The sequence below is a fragment of the Pinus tabuliformis genome, chromosome 6 (assembly GCF_031772625.1).
Source record: "Pinus tabuliformis cultivar Carrire ecotype Pingquan chromosome 6, CPIR1, whole genome shotgun sequence".
Taxonomy (NCBI): Eukaryota; Viridiplantae; Streptophyta; class Pinopsida; order Pinales; family Pinaceae; genus Pinus; species Pinus tabuliformis.
In genome coordinates this window covers 775,346,169-775,369,425 of record NC_142292.1, presented here as the reverse complement: position 1 = coordinate 775,369,425, position 23,257 = coordinate 775,346,169, and the positions used below count along the sequence as shown (strand labels likewise).

At 34.1% G+C, this 23,257-nt stretch overlaps 1 protein-coding gene across 1 annotated transcript; it reads right to left on the bottom strand.

The window, feature by feature from the left end:
• Positions 1 to 2,027: 2,027 nt before the first annotated feature.
• LOC149261019 (bidirectional sugar transporter SWEET3b-like) lies at positions 2,028 to 3,771 on the bottom strand. Its single transcript, XM_089381006.1, has 6 exons — positions 3,669 to 3,771; positions 3,445 to 3,481; positions 3,088 to 3,310; positions 2,605 to 2,766; positions 2,388 to 2,507; positions 2,028 to 2,271 (listed from the first exon to the last, which is right to left on the bottom strand). Exons 1-6 carry the CDS (start codon positions 3,703 to 3,705, stop codon positions 2,038 to 2,040), a joined length of 813 nt encoding a protein of 270 aa, XP_089237132.1. The 5' UTR covers positions 3,706 to 3,771; the 3' UTR covers positions 2,028 to 2,037.
• Between the last annotated feature and the right edge of the window lie 19,486 nt (positions 3,772 to 23,257).

Genomic DNA, 23,257 nt, shown 5'->3' with positions numbered 1-23,257 from the left:
TCACTCCTCTTGCCCTCTCTCTCTTCATTCCTCCTATCCCCTCTCCTTCAGTTTATCTCAATCTTACCCTTGTCACTCCCCCTACCTCTCCACCTCTATCACTCTATGTCTTTGTTCTTCCCTCCCATATATATCTAGAGTTAATATATATTATGATATATTAATATAACAAAATTTAATATTGTATTAATTCAAATTTATTAAATTTAATTATATTAATATTATAATATATCAATATGAATATTATATTTAATAATAATAATCTTTTAATATTAATATTAGGGTTAATAATTTATTTTATTTTTGCATGGTATTAATAATAAATTGGCCCATGGTATTTGGTCCACAGGCTTTACCTAAATAAAACCTTTTTTTTATTGTTAGTAAGTATAAAGAGGTTTACGGAGTAAATATAAAAAGAGGTTTTATTTATTTACCATACCTCTAGTTTATTCATATTTATATTTGTTTATCATACCTCTTTTATTTACCATGGTATTTGGCCCTTAGGCTTGGCATATAATTAGATGTTGATTTCTAATCCTATTTGATATGTTTTTATTTATTTACCATACCTCTTTATACTTCTTTTCTATTTATTTATTTACCATAAGTCTTTTATAAATATGGTATTTAGCCCATGGTATTAATAATTATTTGTTCCATGGTATTTGGCCCATAGGCTTCACTTAAATATTTTTTTTTGAATTTTTGTAAATATAAAGGGATTTATGGAGTAAATATAAAAAGAGATTTCTTTATTTACCATGCCTCTAGTTTATTTATATTTTTATTTATTTACTATTCCTTTTTCTAGTGTTTATAAACCTTTTTATATTTTAAATTTATATTGTGTTTATACATAATAACAATTAGATTTATTTTTAAATAGAGACAACATTAAATTAAAAATCTTAAAGGTTAAACATTACATTTACATTTACATTTACGTTTAAGTTTACATATTTATGTGATTGAATTTTAAAAAATAATAATACTTTTTGTAAAATAGTAAAATTAACCATTTTCATATCACTTTTATAATATAAATAAATTTAAAATAAAAATAAAAATATATTATATTATATTATATTGACTAAAAGAAATATTACAAAAATATATATATATATATATATATATATATATACATTAATGTATTATATACTAAAAATATATACTATAATTATATTTATAAAAATACATATGTGACTATATATATATATATATATATCAAATTAAATTGTGAAATAAAAACATTATAAAAATATCTACATACCACATATTTGGTATCTATCAAATTATACTAATATGTTATTTAATATTATTAACAAATATTTTTTCTTTTCACTTGAATAATCATATTAAGAAAATATATATATATGTTTTTATGGAGTTTCAATATCAGTAATAAATATTATTCCTAGTTATTTCCATAATTATTTAATACTTGATGTACTCATAATATATATTATCTATATCGTTATTCTCTCATTTTTAATATTTAATTCTATATTTATTAATATATTTTACTTATTAAATAATCGAGATTTTAGTTTTTCTTTATCATAAAGTTTCAAAATAAAATGCAAAGTGAACACCATTATTTTAATTCTATGGAACAAAGATTGAGTTTAAATGCTTTCCACTATGGGGTATCGTGCTATAATTTTTTTTATATCAATTAATTTGAACCCTTCCAAACACTACGTCGGTGCAAATGGATTGAATTCAAATGATTTTTCAAGTGAATTTATTTATTTATTTTAATGGAAGGAGAACAGAATAGACAAATCCTTAACCGGCCGCAAATGCTTTATTTATGGAGTAACTTCATCACAATACCAAGTGGACGACCGAGAATCACGGACGACCTAGAAGAGCACAAATTATAAAAGAAGTGTTCTTGCCTTGTCTTACGAAGTTGGCAGCGAACGGGACGTTACAGTATAAACTTTGAATATTGAGTACTAGTACTAGCAGAATAAATGAGAGAAAACTGGGATTCAGTGTTGAAGAATCCTCCTGTTAACTGGAAATTTATGAGTGATCAAAACGGCCTTTCTGCGGTGTTGATGTCTTCTGCATCTCCACCTTTCTGTCAGATGGTGATTTGCTTTTCTCTTCAGAGTTTCCATTCAGAGCTCCATTGGTTTTCAAGCCCACTTCTGGATCCAAACCAGTCCCAGTCTGTTGACATGTCTTTCTCTTTCTGTAAATGCAATACAATATCAATTGAGCCAATGTCAAGGCTACACCTATAATATCGGGAATCTGCAACCAAGTCCAGAACACAAATATAAGATTTGCTAGTATGATAATAACAGATTCATATAAATTTGTTAGCGCAGTTATATAAATTAAATGATTAGTAAAAATTATAAACTTACTAAAGTAAAGATATCTCTGCCCAGAGCACCGTAAGTCATCCAGAAAAAGCTGTTTAAGAAAGAAAAGAATGACAAGTAGAAAGGAATGGACTCGACGCTCTTTGTTTTGATCACCAATTTCTGCACAAAATTCCAGTTATGCCATTCCAGTTATTTTTGTATGTTAAAATTTGTACAGAGGATGGTGAATATTATCATAGAGTGAATATATACTCACCATTGCAAAGAGTGGAGAGCTATACAGGCCAATAGAGGAGGCTATTCCCACCATTCCAATCATGAACTTGCGGTGCTTATGATCATGAAGAGCAAAGGCTGATATAACTGCTAGTACAGCGAACAACACCAGGGCTCCCACAAGCATCCTACCAACTCTTAGCTGAGATCATGATTCAACAGAATGTTAATCAGGAACAAATATACACCAAGTTTCCCAAGTTTCCCACAAGCATCCTACCTACTCTGAGCTGAGATAATGAAAAAAATGTTAATCAAGAACAAATATATATGAATAAATCTTAGTGGACTGGTTTGGATCCAGAAGTGGGCTTGAAAACCAATGTAGCTCTGAATGGAAACTCTGAAGAGAAAAGCAAATCACCATCTGACAGAAAGGTGGAGATGCAGAAGACATCAACACCGCAGAAAGGCCGTTTTGATCACTCATAAATATCTTAGTTAAAAAAGAGTAAGATTATACCTTCATCTTAGGTGGAGCGAAAATGAGGTAAGTAATAATCGAAAAGCATAATGCCAAAATTCCAGCGCCATTAACAGTAACCACCAAGAAGTTCTCCCAACCATTACTGACCACAGGGAAGCCATACCATACATAGGCGAGGCAGTTGAAGAGAGCAATTACGTAGGGTATGCATGAGTATGCCCCTACATTCTTGTCTTTTATCACTTTAACAAATGTGAGACTGCATTGATCACAGAAATAATTTCGGTCATCCAAAACTTCATAGATTAATGAAATTCATTGCAAGCTTCTTGAACTGCAAGAATATAATGATTATACAAAGCAACTAACTGATCTATGTTTATGATTACTTACACAGGTGATCCATACAGAAGCAAAGAGGTAGCATTTCCTGTCATATAGGTTTGAGAAATATCACATTAATTCCATGCAAACAAACAATAAAGAACTGAGCATCATCTCTGTAAAGTGCCATTGCAGAATATGGGACAAAGCAAAGATTTCTTGTTTGTTTTCTTAATCTAAGAAAACGCATAGAGACAAGGGGAAGGGCGAGGGGGGCAAAAGAAGAGACAAACCTATAATTCCAACAGCCAGACGTAGATTCTTCTCCATCTTGTTCTTCCACAGAAATAATGTGATTCAGACAGAAATAAGGGGTACCCTTCTGGAAGTCCTCGCTGCTGTCTCTGTTTCTAAACAGAGCCATGGCTATAGATTTATAGCCTACTTAGCCGGTGGTTGGCGATTTGACAGCAAAAATAAAGTGACCCAAAAGAATCCAAAAAAGGAGGAGCCCACTCAATACTTTATCAATTACCATAGTTTTCGCTGAAACCAAACCGAAAGATAAAGAGAATATGAAATGTATAGCTGCACAAGTTGTGGAGATGGATCAATGTTTTCATGTATAAGACCAGGAATCAAATTGACGAGTAGAAAAAATTTATTTTCAAAGGCTGCAAAATCAAGTCCGCAAGAAGTCTATCGACTCAAATTCTAATGCTCAGCTGGTTTATCATTATAAAATAAGCTAATAGATACCACATTCATAAAAATATTAACAAACGAGCTGATTGTTGTTAATTAAATCCACACATCTGACAGACTTTTCATGAAACCAGTCCCGGTCCCATCTTTATAAAAAAGAAATGTATAGCTGCACAGGTTGTGGAGATGGATCAATGTTTTCATGTATAAGACCAGGAATCAAATTGACAAGTAGAATAAAGTTATTTTCAAACGCTACAGAATCAAGTCGGCAAGAATTCTATCGACTCAAATTCTAATGCTCAGCTGGTTTATCATTATAAAATAAGATAATAGATACCACATTCATGAAACCAGTCCCGATCCCATCTTTATAAAAAAGAAATGTAGACAGGAATCCATTAAAAATTCACATTTCAACGAACTAATTCATCATGTTAGTAGGAAGTTAGTTGGAGATCATATATGAGTTCGAATGGCCCAATGGCCCAATGAGATCATATAGAAATTAAAGAAAAAATCACAGAAGTAAAGAATATTGGATACTATTTTACTTATTATTAAATTAAGTATAATAAAAAATCTAGAAATTAAAAAAAAAATACTATTAAAATAAAGTAAAGTTATATCATTTTAATGTGAAGTTATATTATTTTAAAGTGAATTTAGACCCGTTCAAGTTTTTAAGTTGCAAATAAAAAATTAAGAAAGATTATTAATTTTATTACATAAATATAATAATAATTAAAAATATTTTAAAATATTTGTTTACGATTATTTATAGATTATGAAATTGGAAATGAAATTTAAAAACGAAATTATTTATACAACGAAATAAACTGAAAGTAGGGTTCCCATTATAGTTTAGAGAATATACCTTCGTACTGTACACATGGATTTAAAGTGGAACTAATAACAAATTAGTGGTGGCGTTGTGCGTTTTTTTCCGTCCATGCCCTTAAGTTTTCTCTTTATTCCGAGTCCCGACCTTCTATGCGTTGTTGACGTATAACTTCTTTTATCTGTCACGGCTTCTCCATCAACGCAAAAATGCAATCTGTTTTCCAGTTGGGTCCTACAGTGCACGTAAAAGAGGAACAATGGAATCAAAGAAGCCTCCTCTCCTGCACGTTTTTTGAAATCTAATGGAGGATGACAGATAAAAGTGGGAGCTCTGTAGCTCCGTATTCCAGGACGTGGGCTGCTTTTCAATCTTGTATTTCTTTCACTGATGTGACAGCTCCTGAAAAGGATGGGCTTGTTTGATTAGAGCAGAAGCCGCTGTCGGAGGGCACTGTGAATTTCATTTTGATTAGATCTAAAGGCGTACTAAGAAACAGTCTTACATAAGACCATAGAATATATCTAATAGTTTTTTAAGTCAGAGCGGAAGCCGCTGTCTAATAGAATATATCTAATATATCTAATAGGATGGGCTTGTTTGATTAGAGCAGAAGCCGCTGTCTTACACACGTTACTATGCATGATATCTTTTACATCCTGAATAACTTTGTATATGCAGGAATATTAGAGCACATTAATTCTAATGCTGTATGTAATCTAGCGAACCTAAAGGACTTGGGCCCCATTATTTTTTTATTTGAGTCGAGGGTCCCGTTTGTTTTGCACTAATGTCCCCATAAAAGTCGAGAATCTGATTTGTTTAGGATCAATATGCCATAGACAAGTTACTGTGCATGATATCTTTTACATCCTGAATAACTTTGTATATGCAGGAATATTAGAGCACATTAATTCTAATGCTGTATGTAATCTAGCGAACCTAAAGGACTTGGGCCCCATTATTTTTTTATTTGAGTCAAGGGTCCCGTTTGTTTTGCACTAATGTCCCCATAAAAGTCGAGAATCTGATTTGTTTAGGATCAATATGCCATAGACAAGTTACTGTGCATGATATCTTTTACATCCTGAATAACTTTGTATATGCAGGAATATTAGAGCACATTAATTCTAATGCTGTATGTAATCTAGCGAACCTAAAGGACTTGGGCCCCATTATTTTTTTATTTGAGTCAAGGGTCCCGTTTGTTTTGCACTAATGTCCCCATAAAAGTCGAGAATCTGATTTGTTTAGGATCAATATGCCATAGACAAGTTACTGTGCATGATATCTTTTACATCCTTAATAACTTTGTATATGCAGGAATATTAGAGCACATTAATTCTAATGCTGTATGTAATCTAGCGAACCTAAAGGACTTGGGCCCCATTATTTTTTCATTGGAGTCAAGGGTCTCGTTTGGTTAGCACTAATGTCCCCATAGAAGTCGAGAATCTGATCTTTTTAGGATCAATATGCCCCCATAAAAGTCAAGAATCTGGTTTATTTAGGACTAATATGCCCCCATAAAAGTCAATAATCTGATGTTTTGGGACTAACTCACTTTAACTCAACTTATATGCTATAAAAAGGCTATACCAACTTTAAGTGATCGAATAATTTATACATTATGATTTTTTCTTATTTAAATATTAAACAATAAGTTTATGAAGAAGATACTAACTAGTTTATAATCTCATGGAAAAAAAGTGATATTAATATAATTTAAGGTATAAAATTAATAATGATGCTTTATTTGGATTATCTCAGATTTATTTTAAGTTTATTTTCAAAAATTTTTAAAGGTAAATATTTCAATATTAATTTAAAATGAGTGTTTACCATGAGTGCTTAAAAAACCATTGGATTTAAAATCATAAAACAAATCAACATTCTCTAATTTGTACAAAGTGTGTAATGCATGTAAATCATTCTCTCACTTACCATGTTTTTTTCAAAATATGGGTTGAGTGTAAGGCATTCATATAATGAATTATTAATTTTATTTATGTTGATTGATGCTCTACAGAAATTAGTAATAATAGACTTTGTCAATGCGTTTGCAACATTCTTCCATGTATCAAGTTTCTCCAACAATTCTTTATTGTGTTGAACCATGTCACTAACAAAATGGTATTGCACATCAATATGCTTTTTTTTCTTGAAATGATAAGCAAGTTCTTTTTCAAAAAAAAATCACTTGAGTTGTCACAACGTAACAAAGCTAAAATCTAAACACAATCTTTGCAACCATACAATGTCCTTACTTCCATGAGTAAAATCATGTACCTCTTGCTCATCCAATTTGTTGTTCCACCAAATAGGTTAAATACATAACCACTTATACATTTTATATGATCAAGATCCCTAGCCTAGTATATATAAACAAACCATTTGTATCTATTTCTTTGTGGAGTCCAAGTCTTCCTCGGTAACAAATTGCATAATCCAAAGTGCCACTCAATTATCTAAAATCCCTCTTTACAATTGTCAAATGTTCATTCCTTGGTTTGGACATATACCTTGGTCTAATAATAGACCACAACATCCATTAGACTTCCAATAACACTTGCATAAGGAACACAAACATGTCTTTTACTTCATTTTGCACTTTAGAACATTGATTTTCCGATAAGCTTACATCTATTGTAATAGAAATATATATTGATATATATTCTTTCACATTAAAGATTTTCAATATTGTCTCAACAAATTTCCTCTATTTAAACCATAGTTTTATGTTTTCTTGACCGCTTTTAATTTCCAATGCCAAGTTTTTGCATATCCACTTTAGAAGACAAGTAAGAATTTCCATCATTGATAATTTTATTATTGTTTCTAATCAACAACATATCATCAATTTATATAATCTAAGCATAGAAATAAAATGATCACCAACTTGTTAAGAGTACATATAGTGATCAACTTTATTTCTTGATAAACCAAGTCCTAGTATGTAAGTATCAAACTTTTGATACCACATTCTTGAGATTTTCTTAATCTATACAAACACTTCTTCAGTTTGCAAACCTACTTCTTATTTCATTCCACTACAAAACCTTTTGGTTATTTCATGTGGATTTTTTCTTCATGATTTCCATGTAGGAATGTTAGTTTGCAAGAAATAAGGCTTAAGCATGCAATGTGTTATATATATGCATGGTGTTGATTTTTACGGATCTTCTTATATGATAATTACCTCTAATGATATTCATTTAAATTCACTTGCATTCACATTAATAATTAAGAAATTACACAGAAGATCATCAAAAATATAAAAGGAATGATAGCAGAATCATAAAGAGACAACCACATAAGAAACATAAAACATTTTACCTTGGGAAATCCCACATGGGCGAAAAACCTAGCAACCTTTTCCTTAGAGAAATTGATTTGTTCAACATGAGATGCATCTAAGTCAAACCGTGTTGGACATGTTTTCTCAAGGTGTTGACATTGATGTCAACCTAGTAGTGTTGGTCTCATGATCTTGTTGGTTTACTTAGGTGTTTGGAAATCTAGGCTTTATGATGATGTCTTGTCAACCTAGTATGTCTTCTTGAGGAGTCAACTAAAGAGTCAATTGTGGTGGAATTAATGCCAACAATGTTGGAGGCTTTGACATGATGATTATTTGAACAAGTTTGGATGTCTTAACATGATGTTCAAAGGCTTGACATGAGCTTGTAGAGGATCTACAAACTTGGGAGATGCTTAGAGAGGCAGATGGTTAGTTTCAGGAAGAGCTAGAGCCATTTTCTTGGGTTTTTGGGCTAAAATCATAGTGGCGTAGGTCTCATGTGCACAAACTATGTTATAATGCTAGTGCTAATTTCATTAGGGTGTGTTATAATGCACTTCTCAAAGGGACAACCAATGTTACCCTTTCTAGAGTCAGTTTTCAGGATTCTATGTGCATTCCAGCAAATTCCAGTGGCATAAACGAGGGTATTTGCACATGGTTTTTGGAAAATAGGTTAGATTTAAGTTAATCACCATTATAGAAGGTGATCAAGTAAAGAGAATGTGGATTAGTATTGTGTATTTATTGCATCCTCCATCAATCATAAAATGTCGAAGTGTGAAGTAGAAGGGGTTATATAGAGTAAGAGTGTATGAGATAGTTAGCTACAGTTTTGCAGAGCTACTGTGTAGACCAGAGCTCAAATTTGGAGCATATTTCAGAGGTTGATGGAGTTGCAGTAGATATATATGTCTGATATTTTGGAGAGGAGAGATATTGTTGTAGTTTTTTTTGTAGAGAATTTGGATTACAGTTTAGATTGTTGATTTGTTGGTGTTGTAGGGGATTTTTTGGACAACTTATAGTTGTAGCCTTCATGTATTGTTATGCATAATATGACCAATATATGTTGTAGTAGTTTTAGTGATGGTTGAGTGTGATGTTGAGTATGCTGCTGGCTTTATTGTATGAGGGCAGATTTAATGTGTTGCAAAGTTTTGTACGTAGATTTTTTATTGTGTTCCAAGTGTTGATTTAGTTATTGAAGTGCTTATTGTATGTTGTGATTCCGATATGAAAATGAATGAAATGAGGCTCACAGTGTTTGATTGCAGATATCATGAATCCAATGTGAAATATTCTGAACCGTGGTCCACAAAAGAGCTTGAAGGTTGGGGCCTTCAGTGAGGCAAGTAGTGGCTTGGTATGACAGGGTGTAGTGGCATCCTTCAGTTAGTAGCTTGAGAACTTGGGAGTGGTGGCTAGATAGTCTAGTGGTGGTTGCGCAAGACTTATTGGGAGTGGTGGCTTTCGGCAGGTAGTGGCCTGCAAAGTTGAGGGAGTGGTGAATTCTTGTAGGTGGTGGCCTGCAAAGTCCATTCAAGTTGTGGCCTGAAGTGAGTAGCAGCTCGCATGATTGGAAAGTTTTGGCTTGCACACTAATGGTGGCCATTGAATATGTAAAATAAAATTTTATAATGATAGAAGAAGAGAGAAGCAAACATTCAATGGTGGTTTTCTCCCTTTGGGTTTCCACCTTACATCTAGTGTCTCTATGTGTGCATGTTGTATTGTTTATGTTAATGCTCATGGTTATTTTATTTGATGGTTATGTGCTTTGATATGTCGATTATGGTTCATGTTTATTCATAGATCTACTTATGTGTTATGTTGCTAATGGATGAATGAATCAGGGTCTGAAATAAAAAAGGAAAAAATTGGTAAAATTGGGTCATAAGGAAAAATACTAATTCGCCCCTCTCTCAGTATTGTTCAAGGTTTCTAACAGGAGGTATCAAAGCAAGAGCTCTTGGTTGTAGCTTAATTGCTAGAGAGGAGACCTGGGAAGATTTGGTGAAAATTTTGCAAATTTTTTAGAAGGAATCCTCCAATAGTATTTGTCTTAACTACTGTAAATTTCAAGGTATGGAATGAGAGAATGAAATAAAATTATTGTATTATGGATCTAAAATTTGGAAATTGATTTGTGAAGGATGTGGCTAAGATCCACTTTCACCTAAATTAATTTAATAAAATGCTTGAGTAAGACAAATCTTTTTTTAGGATCTCCATAATGCATACTTGGAGGAAATAGGAGATTTGAAATATGCTAAGGAGATTTGGGATATGCAGCAACTGTTGTTTGGAGGAAATAGAAGCAACAATGGAGAGTTCAAGAAGAGTTGTAAGAAGGAGAAAAATAAGAAGGCTTTAGAAAATATTGGTCCCCCTAGTACGAATGGTGCAGCCAAAAAATCAGAAAATGAAGATTCAGCAGAACCTAATGTGCTTCCATGTAGTAGATATCAAGGTATAACTATGGATGAATTGTTTTCAAGTTATGTTTTAGACAAATCTGATATTATTCTTTTTTATTTAGACATTTATGTTGATGAATGTGATAAACTAATGCTTCTACAAGTGGAATATGAGTCAACTTTAGTGGTTATTGAAAAATAATCTGCTAAGATTAGTAGACTAATAGTTGCATGCAAGGATCAAGAAAAAACCTTGCAAATCTGTGAAGATAAGGAGGCCAAGCTCAAGGAGGAGATCATCATTTTGAAAACCCAGCTTCAAGAGGCCAAAATAACTTAAGAGGTATTAACCATCTAGCAAAAGGAAAAGGAGGGTTGAGTTGAACAATTAGAAGTTGAATTTGTCTCCGTGAGAAAGCAACTTGAAGAAAAAGATAAGCAATTGAAGATGGAGAAGAGAACCATAGCCTTAAATAGTTTTCTTGAGAACCAAATATCTCTATTGAATAGATCTGGTCTTGGTTTTCAAAAGGGAGAGTCCACCTCGCATGAAGGCAAGAATAACATTGTAGAACCAAAAATTCCTGTAGCAAACACTAACAACAGAAATAGTAGCGGTAACCAAGGAAACAAGAAACAAATCCAGCAACAACAGAGAAGAAGACCTCAAGGATCCTCTACCACTAGAATATATTTTGTTCCTAGGTTTAGATATTGTGGAAAATTTGTCAAATTTCAAAGGAATCAAAACCCCTTTGTTCCTTTGATGGATGAGGTAGGGTGTTACATCTATCACAAGTTTGGACATGTTGTGGCCAACTGTAGCAGCGGAGTATATAGATTTAGTCAGTAGATCCTGCAACATTGTGAGCAACCAAGGAGATCAGCCATCAGGTATAATTATGGTTTTAATGGATTTTTTTATTATGTAACATGTTTGGCCACAAGGCAGTTAATTGCATATCTAGCCCTTGGAGGAGAGGCATATTTTATATGAGGCATATATCTAGCATAAGAAGTAGGATATTCGATTCTCTTGCTTCAAATATTGGCCATGTTGAGTTTTATACATGTAACAATTTTTTCCATATGGTGAGAGACTATATTTTTCCTAGTTCTTCAAAGCAGATCTGGCAAAAGTGATGGAGGTCTAGTGTACAGGCAAGAGTGTTAATCTCCCAAACTATGAGATTATATCTTCTACCACTGTTAATGGATGTAATTGATGGTTCAATGGGCTCTCTATCATCCACAGATAACCATAGAGCTTCAAATAAATTAGAAAACTCCTCTAAAACCATAGAGTTCTGCTAAACCTCCATTAGTCCGGACCCGACGGTAACACAAGCCATAGTTTAATAGGATTTGAAGTATACCTTCTACAAACTTGTCGGAAGCGTATTTGAGGCCTTAAGCCTTTAAACCGGGACCATACGACTTAGTCGATTTTTCTTTATAAATTGGGACCACAACACTTTATCAGAAATACACAGGATTACGCAGAAAACCCCGTTGTTGAAAGCATAAGGTCGGATCTCAAATATTATACACCCACCACTATAACTCCATCGACACTTCTTCACTGTTGATCTGTTCAAGATCCAACGGTCACCTCACTTCCTGAGTTCGAACTTGCTCCTCACCTGTCAACCGTTGATCTTGCTCCACCAGATCTAATGGCTCAAACGAATATCGGTCGGCTAACCTGCGCACTTTAAACCCACTCGATAAGAGGTTTCTCTCTCTCTCTCTTCTCTGCTATGTATCACAATATGTATGGAATCGCAGCCAATTGGAAAATACCACTTATGGTCTTTCTTCCACCCAAAATCCACTTGTGGTTTCTCCAACCTGCTTTGGCTTGTTAACTGTCGGTTAACTTTTGCACCCGAACACCATTGATCTGTCTCGACGAAAATCTAACGGTCCAAAACAAATCTTCATATGTTGTGTCCTTGGGTTTTCTTCTGCTGATCTCGACTGTCTGCTCCACTGATCTTGACCGTCTACTCCACACACTCAGATTTCTCAAGAAACACAGTTAAAAAGCACAAAATGTAACATAGTCACCACCATTTCATTCATCTCACAGAATACCAATTAAACTTAAAATTTCATAATAAACACAGAGATTTAGAAGGAGATTATCCTTCGAGATTTGATAGGAATTTCTCATTCACATGCACAAAGACTAATTTTCCCCAATTCACTGGATTTGCTCCTGGAAAGCCAAATTACTTTACCAGTCAAAATCCTTTACAATAGTGTGAAAATTATATAAGTACTGGTTCATCCTAACAACCTGATCCTAATTCAAAGGCTAAAATTTATTAATCCTATCTGTCCTGTGAGGCATTCTCCTTGAGAATCTCCACTACAACTAACTAACTAAAACTTATTACGTCATGATCAAATCCTATATTCTAGCTCTATGCTTAACTAGAAAAACATGGAAATTGATGGCTAAAGGATCCCACTCCTTTTCTTGTAAATTTTTTTGTATTTTTGGAATAATTCTTTGAATTTGTCTTCAAGCCTTATGCTCTTGCATTAGACTCCTGAGGAAAAAATTCTTCATGGGCTCCTATCCATGAGTTCTTCTTCAGAACTGCCCAATTTCTGTAGCATGTTTTCTGTTACCCAAGTAGCTTCAACAGTTGGCTGATCCTTCCATTTGACCAAATACTGAAAGTACTCATGTCCTCTAGTTTTCTTGAACACTTTCTTGTCTAGAATCCTTTATGGCTGTAATTCCTTTGCTGTAGGTAACTGTTTTACCCAGTCAATTTCCTGTGTCTCTTGGTCTTCTTCTGTATCATTTGCAATTTCACCTTCATACTTGTACAAATCAACAACATTGAAAATTGGAGATATTCCAACATCAGGGAGTAATTCAATTTCATATGCATTTGCAGAAAATTTCCTTAATACTCTGCGTGGTCCAATTATCTTGAACTTCAATTTGTTATAATCCCTCTTTTGAAATCTTTCCTTCCTCAGGTGTGCTAAAACCAAATCCCCAACTTCAAAGTTCACTTCTCTTCTTCTCATGTCTACTTTGTTTTTGTACTTGATGTTGCTATCTTGTAGCTGTTGTTTCACTTGTTCATGTATTTCTTGTATTTTTGAAGCAAAATCTTCTCCCTATGCACTTCTCTTCTCATATTTTCCCAGGTTTCTTAACTCAGACACTCCTCTGGGATGCATTCCATGAACTATATGGAATGGACTCTGTCCTGTAATCCTGTTAGGTGAGTCATTATATGCATATTTAGCCTGTGCCAATACTTGATCCCACTGCTTTGGATTTTCTGCAGTAAGACTCCTTAAAAGATTACCCAAACTCCTGTTCACAACTTCAGTCTGTCCATCAGTCTGTGGATGATAGGCAGAACTAACTCAGTTTAGTTCCTAACTTCTTCCATAATGTCCTCCAGGAATGTACAACAAATTTGGAATCCCTGTCTGAGACAATACTCTTAGGCAACCCATGCAATCTTACAATCTCCTTGAAAAACAAATTAGCAATGTGAGTAGCTTCACTAGTTTTATAACATGGAATAAAATGTGCCATGTTTGAAAATCTATCCACTACAACAAAAATTGAACCATTTCCTCTTTGAGTCTTTGGTAAAACCAAAACAAAATCCATACTCACCATATCCCAAGGCCTTTCTGGAATTGGTAATGGAACATACAAACCTATGTTTTGGCTTTTTCCCTTTGCATATTGACAGACTTTACAAGTTTTCACATACTTTTCCACTTCAGATCTCATTTTCGGCCAGAAATAAAATCTGTTCAACTGCTCATAAGTCTTATCTACACCAAAATGTCCTGCAAGTCCACCACTATGTTTCTATTTGATTAAGTTCTCTCTCATAGAACAATTTGGTATGCACAACTGATTTCTCTTAAACAACAATCCATCTTGTAAGAAATAATCCAACCATTTATTCCTATCCATCAAAACAAGATTCTTACAAGCTTCAAATGCCTCCTTAAAATCTAAATCTGTCTCATACAATTCTTTAAGAAAATCAAAACCCAACACTTGAATTTGACTCTCTTGAAATAATGTATTTCTCCTACTTAAAGCATTTGCAACTTTATTTGATTGGTCATTTATGTGCTTCAAGACAAAATGGAAACCTTGAAGATACTCTACCCATTTGGCATGTTTCTGGTTAAGCTTTGGCTGTTGCATAATATACTGCAATGCATGGTTATCTGAATAAAGTATGAACTCTTTTGACATTAGATAATGTCTCCACTTCTTCAATGACTACATAAAACCCTTTATCATAAGAAGAATACTTCTTCTTTGAATCATTCAGCTTTTCACTAAAGTAAGATATAGGTCTACCTTCCTGACTTAAAACACCTCCAATAGCTTCTCCACTAGCATCACATTTCACTTGGAAAGGTTTATTAAAATCAAGTAGAACCAAAATAGGTTTTTCAGTGATCTTCTTCTTCAATAGCTAAAAATTCTTTTATGCTTCTGCAGTCCATCTAAATGGTTGTTTATCCTTCTTTGTAGTCTCAACAATACGAGCATTGATCTTACTAAAATTCGTTATGAATTTCCTATAAAAACTAGCAAGACCATGAAAACTTCTTACCTCAAAAGTACTTTTAGGTGAAGACCACTCCATGATTGCCTTGATCTTCTCTGGACCCATCTTCAATCCTTCAACGGAAATAAAAAAACCCAAATACACTAATTCCTCTTTCATGAATGATCAATTCTTCAAATTCAACAATAATTTCTCTTGTTGTAACCTTTGTAAGACATAATTCAATTGTCTCATATGCTCCTCCTTAGACCTGTTGTAAACTAATATATCGTCCAGATATACTATTACAAATTTACCAATAAACTCCTTAAGAACTTCATTCATGAGTCTCATAAACATACTTGGTGCATTTGACAACCCAAAAGGCATTACTCTCCATTAATACAATCCTTCATTTGTCTTGAAAGCAGTTTTCCACTCATCCCCTTCTCTTATCCTTATCTAATGATACCCACTCTTAAGATCTAGTTTTGTAAAATACTTTGCTCCACTCAAACAATCCATCAAATCTTCAATTCTTGGTAAAGGAAATCTGTACCTGATTATGATTTTATTGATGGCTCTTGAATCAGTACACATTCTCCATCCTCCATCTTTCTTTGGACTCAACACTGTTGGTACTGCACAAGGACTCAAACTTTCTCTGATCAGTCCTTTGTCAAGCAGTTCTTGAACCTGCTTTCTAACCTCTTCATTTTTTGTGGGAGTCATTCTGTAAGCTGCTTTGTTTGGTAGATTTGCTCCAGGAATCAAATCTATATGATGGCTAATTCTTCTAATGGGTGGTAACTCATTAGGCAAATCATCAACAATGATATCACAATAGTTGTCCAACATTTCTTGAATTTCAATGGGTAAATCAGAAACTTTAGTAGAAGTCATTATTACCTTGGGCTTGCAAATTACAGCAAAATTTACCTCATTCTCTTCAATCTGTTGTAAGTATTCCTTTCCTCCTAGTAATAGAGTTTTTGGATTAGTCTTCTTTCTTGATGCATCCTCTTCTTCCATACGCAACAATGTATGAATAACACCATCTTTACCAAACTTGTAGGCGTTTCTTTTCCCATCATGCATAGCTCCTTTTTCATATTGCCAAGGTCTCCCAAGCAATATGTGACACACACCCATAGGCATCACATCACATACAATTTTATCCTTATATTTGCCCCATTGCAGCTCCACTTCACACTATTCATTCATTAACAACTGATGTCCCTTTTGTAACCATGCCACCTTGTAAGGTGTTGGATGTCTCATTGTCTTCGACTTTAATTTCTCTACCACTTTTGTAGAGACCAAATTATCAGTGTTGCCACTATCAATAATCATCTGACAACATTTCCCTTGAACCTTACACACTGTTTTGAAAAAAATCTTTCTTTGTGATGGCTTAACTATCTCCTTTGTTGGCTTGAGAAAAACTTTATTGACTACCAAAGATTCTCCTCTCTTTGGTACATTTTCTTCTTCTGTCACTGCTGCTGCTTCTTCCTCAACTTGAGCAACAATTGTATTCCTCTGATTTGTTCCTGCATTCTCTGGGCATTGAAAAGCTCCGTGTCCCAGTTTGTTACATCTGTAACATCTTACTTCTCTTCCTCTGTCTCTGCCTCCTCTTCCTCTGGAAAAAATCCCTCTGCCACCTGCATCACCTTCTGTGGTTGCATGCTGGGTTGAGTTGTTGCTAGCTCCATCTCTAGGTGTTGTAGATCTTCCTCTACCACCTTGACTTCCTTTTCCTCAGAAAGTACCTCTTCCTCTAGCAGACTGCTTCCTCATGAGTTTTTTTTCAGCTTTTAGTACCACCTGATAAGCTTCTTCTACTATTTTAGGAGACAATATACTTATCTCATCTTGAAGGTCCATCCTAAGACCATTCACATATCTAGCCACCTTCTCATATGTATCTTGAGTTTGTCCAGCTCTTATCCTTACCTTATACAATTCCTCTGTATATTCTCTCACTATCATAGACCTCTGTCTAAGATTTTGCATCTGTCTAAGCAAGGTTTGCTGATAATTACTTGGAAGAAACTTACCTCTTAGCTTTGCTACCATCCTATTCCAATTTCTGATTGCTTGCTTGCCAAGACTCTTTCTTTTTGCCTGCACTCCATCCCACCAAAGTGATGCATGTCCTTTTAGCTTGGCGACAGAAAACTTTACTTTCTTCTCATCTTTTGTTTCTTCATAATCAAAGAATTTCTCCATGCCATTAATCCAGTCTATCAATTCTTTTGGATTCAATCCTCCTGCATATATTGAAACCTCAGTTTTCGGCCTAGTTGTAGATCTCAACACTGATTGGAAGAATCTCATCTCATGAGTAACTGCTATAGTTTACTCCCCTTCTTCAAGTTCAACCTCAGGCTCACTAACATCTCCATCGTCTATATTTCTCCCTGTTGTTAATGCTTCTAATCTAGCCTACATCTGTTGCATAGCTTCCATCACCTCAGCATTTGCAACTGGTCATCCTCTTCTACCATGTCCTCATCCTCTTCCAAATCTAAAAGCCATATTGGAGTTCTTTCTCTTGCTTCTGAGATTCAATTCAGTGTCAACAGGTTGCTCTGATACCACTAATGATGGAGGTCTAGTGTACAGGCAGGAGTGTTAATCTCCCAAACTGTGAGATTATATCTTCTACCACTGTTAATGGATGTAATTGCTGGTTCAATGGGCTCTTTGTCATCCATAGATAACCTTAGAGCTTCCACTGAATTAGCAAACTCCTCTAAAACCACAGATTTATGCTAAACCTCCATTAGTCTAGACCCCACAGTAATACAAGCCATAGTTTAATAAGATTTGAAGTCTGCCTTCTACAAACTTATCAGAAGTGTATTTGAGGCCTTAAGCCTTTAAACTGGGATCATACGACTTAGTCGATTTCTCTTTATAGATCAGGACCACAACACTTTATCGGAAATACACAGGATTACACGGAAAACCCCGTTGCCGAAAGCATAAGGTCGAATCTCAAATATTATACACCCACCACTATAACTCCGTTGACACTTCTTCATCATTGATCTGTTCAAGATCCAACAGTCACCTCACTTCCTGACTTCGAACTTGCTCCTCACCTGTCAACGATTAATCTTGCTCCACCAGATCTAATGGTTCAAAAGAATATCGGTCGGCTAACCTGCGCACTATAAACCCACCCGATAAGCGATTTCTCTCTCTCTCTTCTTTGCTACGTGTCACAATATGTATGGAATCGGAGCCAATCGGAAAATACCACTTACGGTCTTTCTTCCACCCGAAATCCACTTGTGGTTTCTCCAACCCGCTTCAGCTTGTTAACTGTCGGTTAACTTCTGCGCCTAAACACTGTTGATCTGTGTTGACCAAGATCTAATAGTCCAAAAAAAATCTTCATATGCTGTGTCCTTGGGTTTTCCTCCGCTGATCTTGACCGTCCGCTCCATTGATCTCGACTGTCCGCTCCACACACTCAAAGTTCACAAGAAACATAGTTAAAAAACACAGTCAACATCATTTCATTCATCTCATAGAATACCAATTAAACTTCAAATTTCACAATAAACACAGAGATTTCGAAGGAAATTATCCTTTGGGATTTGACAGGAATTTCTCATTCACATGCACAGAGACTAATTTTCCCCAATTCACTGGATTTGCTCTTGGAAAGCCAAATTTCTTTAACAGTCAAAATCCCTTTACAATAGTGTGAAAATTACATAAGTATTGGTTCATCCTAACAACCAGATCCTAATTCAAAGGCTAAAATTTATTAATCCTATCTGTCCTACGAGGAATTCTCCTCGAGAATCTCCACTACAGCTAACTAACTAAAACTTATTACATCATGATCAAATCCTATATTCTAGCTCTATGCTTAACTAGAAAACCATGGAAATTGATGGCTAAAGGATCCCACTCCTTTGCTTGTATTTCTTTTTGTATTTTTGGAATAATTCTTCGAATTTGTCTTCAAGCCTTATGCTCCTACATCAAAAAGCAGCAACATATCTAAAGGAGACCTAGCAGAGAGTTAGAGAAGAACGAAAATAAGAAGCCTAAGACCATGTGGAGGAAGAAAGAGCAGCAACCCATGAAGTAGTGATATCATTTCCCTCTATAGTCCATGGTTAGCTCATGCATATTCATCGAAGATTGAAAAATTTGTGAGAGGTGCATAGTCTCAGGGGGGCGTATGGTACCAGCGTATGGAAACATGATTAGTTGGTGGAAATGAGTAGCAGCAACATGGTATGTGTATGAGTTATAGTAGAAGAATCTTGATGTGTTCACGATCCTCATTCACATTTAGGTCCACAGGATTGGCCTGCCTATTGGAGGTATATTGAGCTCAGGGGGAATTATGCATGGTTTCTCTTGTTATTTTCTTCATTTCTTTCTCTCACTTATTTGTATAAGATTTACACATGCTTTCATGAGTTAAAGGGTATGTTTTCAGCCATACATATGTATTTTTTCTCATTGACATTTGGTTGAAAAAGGCATGTGTACCAACCATGCTGATGGATATCATTGATTTAGCCATGTGTAGAGAAAATGATGCTTTCAACATATGTTTTTACATATTCTGATTGATATTATGGCTAAAAGGGCCCATGAACATGCATTCTATTTGATCCATTATTTCAACAACATTTGATGTTGGAATGCACTAGGAGGATACATTATTTTTTCGATGTAAACACCTTGAGTGCAACTATGCATAGAGAGAGAGAGAGAGAGAGAGAGTATGTGTTGGCTTGCATTGTAATGTGTCCATTATTTTAGACATGTATGAACTCATGTGTGCAAATATCAACCTTGTAATCACTTATGTATTGGTACATTGGTTGAGTAGTCCATGCTTGGAGAGAGTTATGAGTCTTGGTCATGCATTGGAGAGAGTTTTGAGCATGATATAATAGCCATATGCTTAACATTGTATATCATCATTTTCATCCATGTACTCTCATATTAATCCCTATAATATGTTGTTTCATCATTTGGTTATTGGTGGATTTGTGCTAGAGTCAAGAGAGACAATCACGGGTCATGTCAAGCATGTGTTGATGTGAGTTTTGTTTGAGAGATGAGAGTTGTTAAAGCTATTTTTTGGGCTTATGGATGTCATTTGTTTCAGTAATGTATGGGTCTTTGATATCATTGTAACCATGTGCTATCATGATCTTCTTATGGGAGATTGGTTGAGTCATGTGAGTAATGATCATGGATGAGAGAGGATCCGTGATTTATCCATATGTTAGTTATTTGTATGCATTGTACAAATATGTTATATCATTCATATTGCCATGTATTAGGCCTATTAGGCCCTTGTTGGGTGTAGTATATGGTAAATTAATGGACCAACATTTAGTGTCAATATGGGGTCTGTAGACTTCAAGATGTAGCACTGGAAATGTTGGAGAAAGACTTTAGGGACTTGCAAAAACAAACCCTAATCTGTCATTGGGAACTATCTTCTCACACCTTCAAGTGTTTCCAAACACTAGTCAATCCCTTGCTCTAATCCTACAATCAAAGGAATTCATTTGAAATGAAACCCTAACTACTGCAAACACTAATCCTACAATTCTATCAACAATTGAAAGCAAACCCCAACTATTGACTATTGAAAAAAAAAACCCTAACTATTGACAATTAAAAATAAAACCCTAAATATTTGTAATATGAACTCTAGCTCCTTGAAAAGTATCAAAAGGACCATAATCAACTCTCTTCTCCACACGCAATGCAGAATAAAAATCAAATTCTATAATAAATCTGCACTTAATCCTATTAATAATTACTTCTGAGTGAAATGCAAAAAAAGTTTTAAATCTACTTAAGTCAATCTAGTACAAAGTGCTAATTGTGTAAAGTAGACATCATATGCATAAATCAAAATGTTGACAATACCTTCTTCAAACCTGCATTCAAGCTTGAAACATTCACTCCATCAACTATGAATTGTGAAATGACTAGTTATTAACATGGATCATTAAAGAGAATACCTGTAACCTTAAAAACACAATTCACTATTTTGTTTACAGAGAAGCTATAAGATTATGTTAAATGATCAAAATATTTTCAATCATGAACTTGAATTCAAATACAATTGAAAATATGGAAAATACGTAACCTACAACAACAAAACTTGATCCCTGAAAGGACTTGTGACAACGTTCTTTTTTATCTATTAAATATATGCATGAGACACGAGTTCCTTTTAAATCGAATCTGCATAAAAATAAGGTGGTTTAAAATATAATATATTACAAATACAAAATTCAATACACAGATAAGTACGCACTTTGTCCCTTCAATTTTCAAAGTGAATATGAATTGCATCAAATGATACATGAACTTTAATCATGGATATCACAAATTTTAGGGTGATGTAATACAAACGTTAAACACCATATATACTATATTTTAATGTACAGGGAAGAATAGATCTGAGAATAATGTTACAGGAGTCCAAAATATTCTTAAGTTTAGTGCAAATTATGTTGCAATTCATCCAAAAAGACCCCAGGTCATGATGGACCTATTACAACTCGGATTGCAATTCACAACCGACCCCAGATTTCGATGGTTCGAATGCAATTCAAGGTACAAATCAACCAAATTTTTTAGATGGCGATGGATTGAATGCAACTCATGTTACAAATCAACAAAGACTCAAGATCGCACTCTGTAAAGGTATAAAAACTAAAAATATAGAGTACTCAATTTCTATTGCTATTGACATGTAATGATTTCCAAATCTGAAACTAAAATCATAAATTATCACACCAGACTTTTAAAATATCAAATGATGTTAGCATATCTAAAACCTATGTTTCCAAATAAGCACAAAGGAGGGAAACGAGCTGGGTTGGGATCTTACCAACCACCTCTTGCGCAATGGAAAATTTTATGGGTTAATATTTATAGGTGGGCTAATTTTCCATGATTTTTCCAAAAAAATGATTTGTCAATTTCCATTTTTTTTTTATAAAAATGATTCACCCAAATTTTAAAATATAAAATTATTTTACTTTAAAAGTCCTCAACATCATATAGAGAGTATATGTAAAATCATTATAAATTTGAATAATTTTACAAATACATCAATACACATTTTATAGTTTGCATATTAAGGACTAGTGAGATTTGCCAATGTTTTTAAACTTCAAGATAATTTTCCATCCCTAAAATTTTCCCTGCTAGTGTCTCCTATTAAATATTTAAATCACAAAGCACTTAAACATCTATACAATGGAGCATAAACCTGGCACAATCCTTGTATTAAACAAAATATCCAGTCCTTTACATCACAGAGTAGAAACTCAGAATCCCATTACAAGACAGATATCGACCCCAAGGGTTAGACTTGTGCTAAGAGGGAGCCCAACACTTCCACAATGATTATTTCAATGCTCTCCTCCTCGAGGAATAAGGTCGTGGTTTAGCTTTTATAAATTTTACAATACATCATCAAGCTTCATACTAGCCCCAAATCGAGTACAAAACAAAAATGACTAAAAATCTTAACAGCTTGTCGTATGATGAAACCATGAACTTAATAAATAAATTTATAGATCTGATGCAAGGAGAAATTGGAAAGTAGTTCCTTCTTTTTTGGTCATGAACTAATTGTAATCTTGTTGGGAATGCTTTCAGACAAGTGTACAAAATGCACATTCATCTCCTTCGTTGCAAAAGATTTATACAAAGTGCACTTAACCATACGTATCTCATCTCTTGGAACCTAGGCAAAATTAAACCGTTATTAATAACAATTTTATGTAAACTTTATAAAAAAAAGGGACATGTTAAATAATAAACAATTACGTGTTAGGAAAAATACTGATAGGGGGGTAAATAAATATTTTTATTTCACTTAATCTTCAATTTCAAATTCAAAGAAGTATATGGTACTATTATTCATACAAATCGCGTGTGTATGCGCCTTTAGTGAATTAAAGTTGTGTATGTGTAGATTAGTAATTTTTCACAATTTCCATCAGTTGTTTAACTTAACCATTACATAATTATT

What these genes read in the sequence shown, in the direction of transcription:
- LOC149261019 (XM_089381006.1), bottom strand. Translation starts at nt 3,705, where the DNA reads ATGGAGAAGAATCTACGTCTGGCTGTTGGAATTATAG. An exon ending in CTTCTGTATGGATCACCTGT is followed by an intron (nt 3,311 to 3,444) that starts GTAAGTAATCAT and finishes TGATCAATGCAG; the next exon opens with TCTCACATTTGTTAAAGTGA. An exon ending in TCGCTCCACCTAAGATGAAG is followed by an intron (nt 2,767 to 3,087) that starts GTATAATCTTAC and finishes TCATGATCTCAG; the next exon opens with CTAAGAGTTGGTAGGATGCT.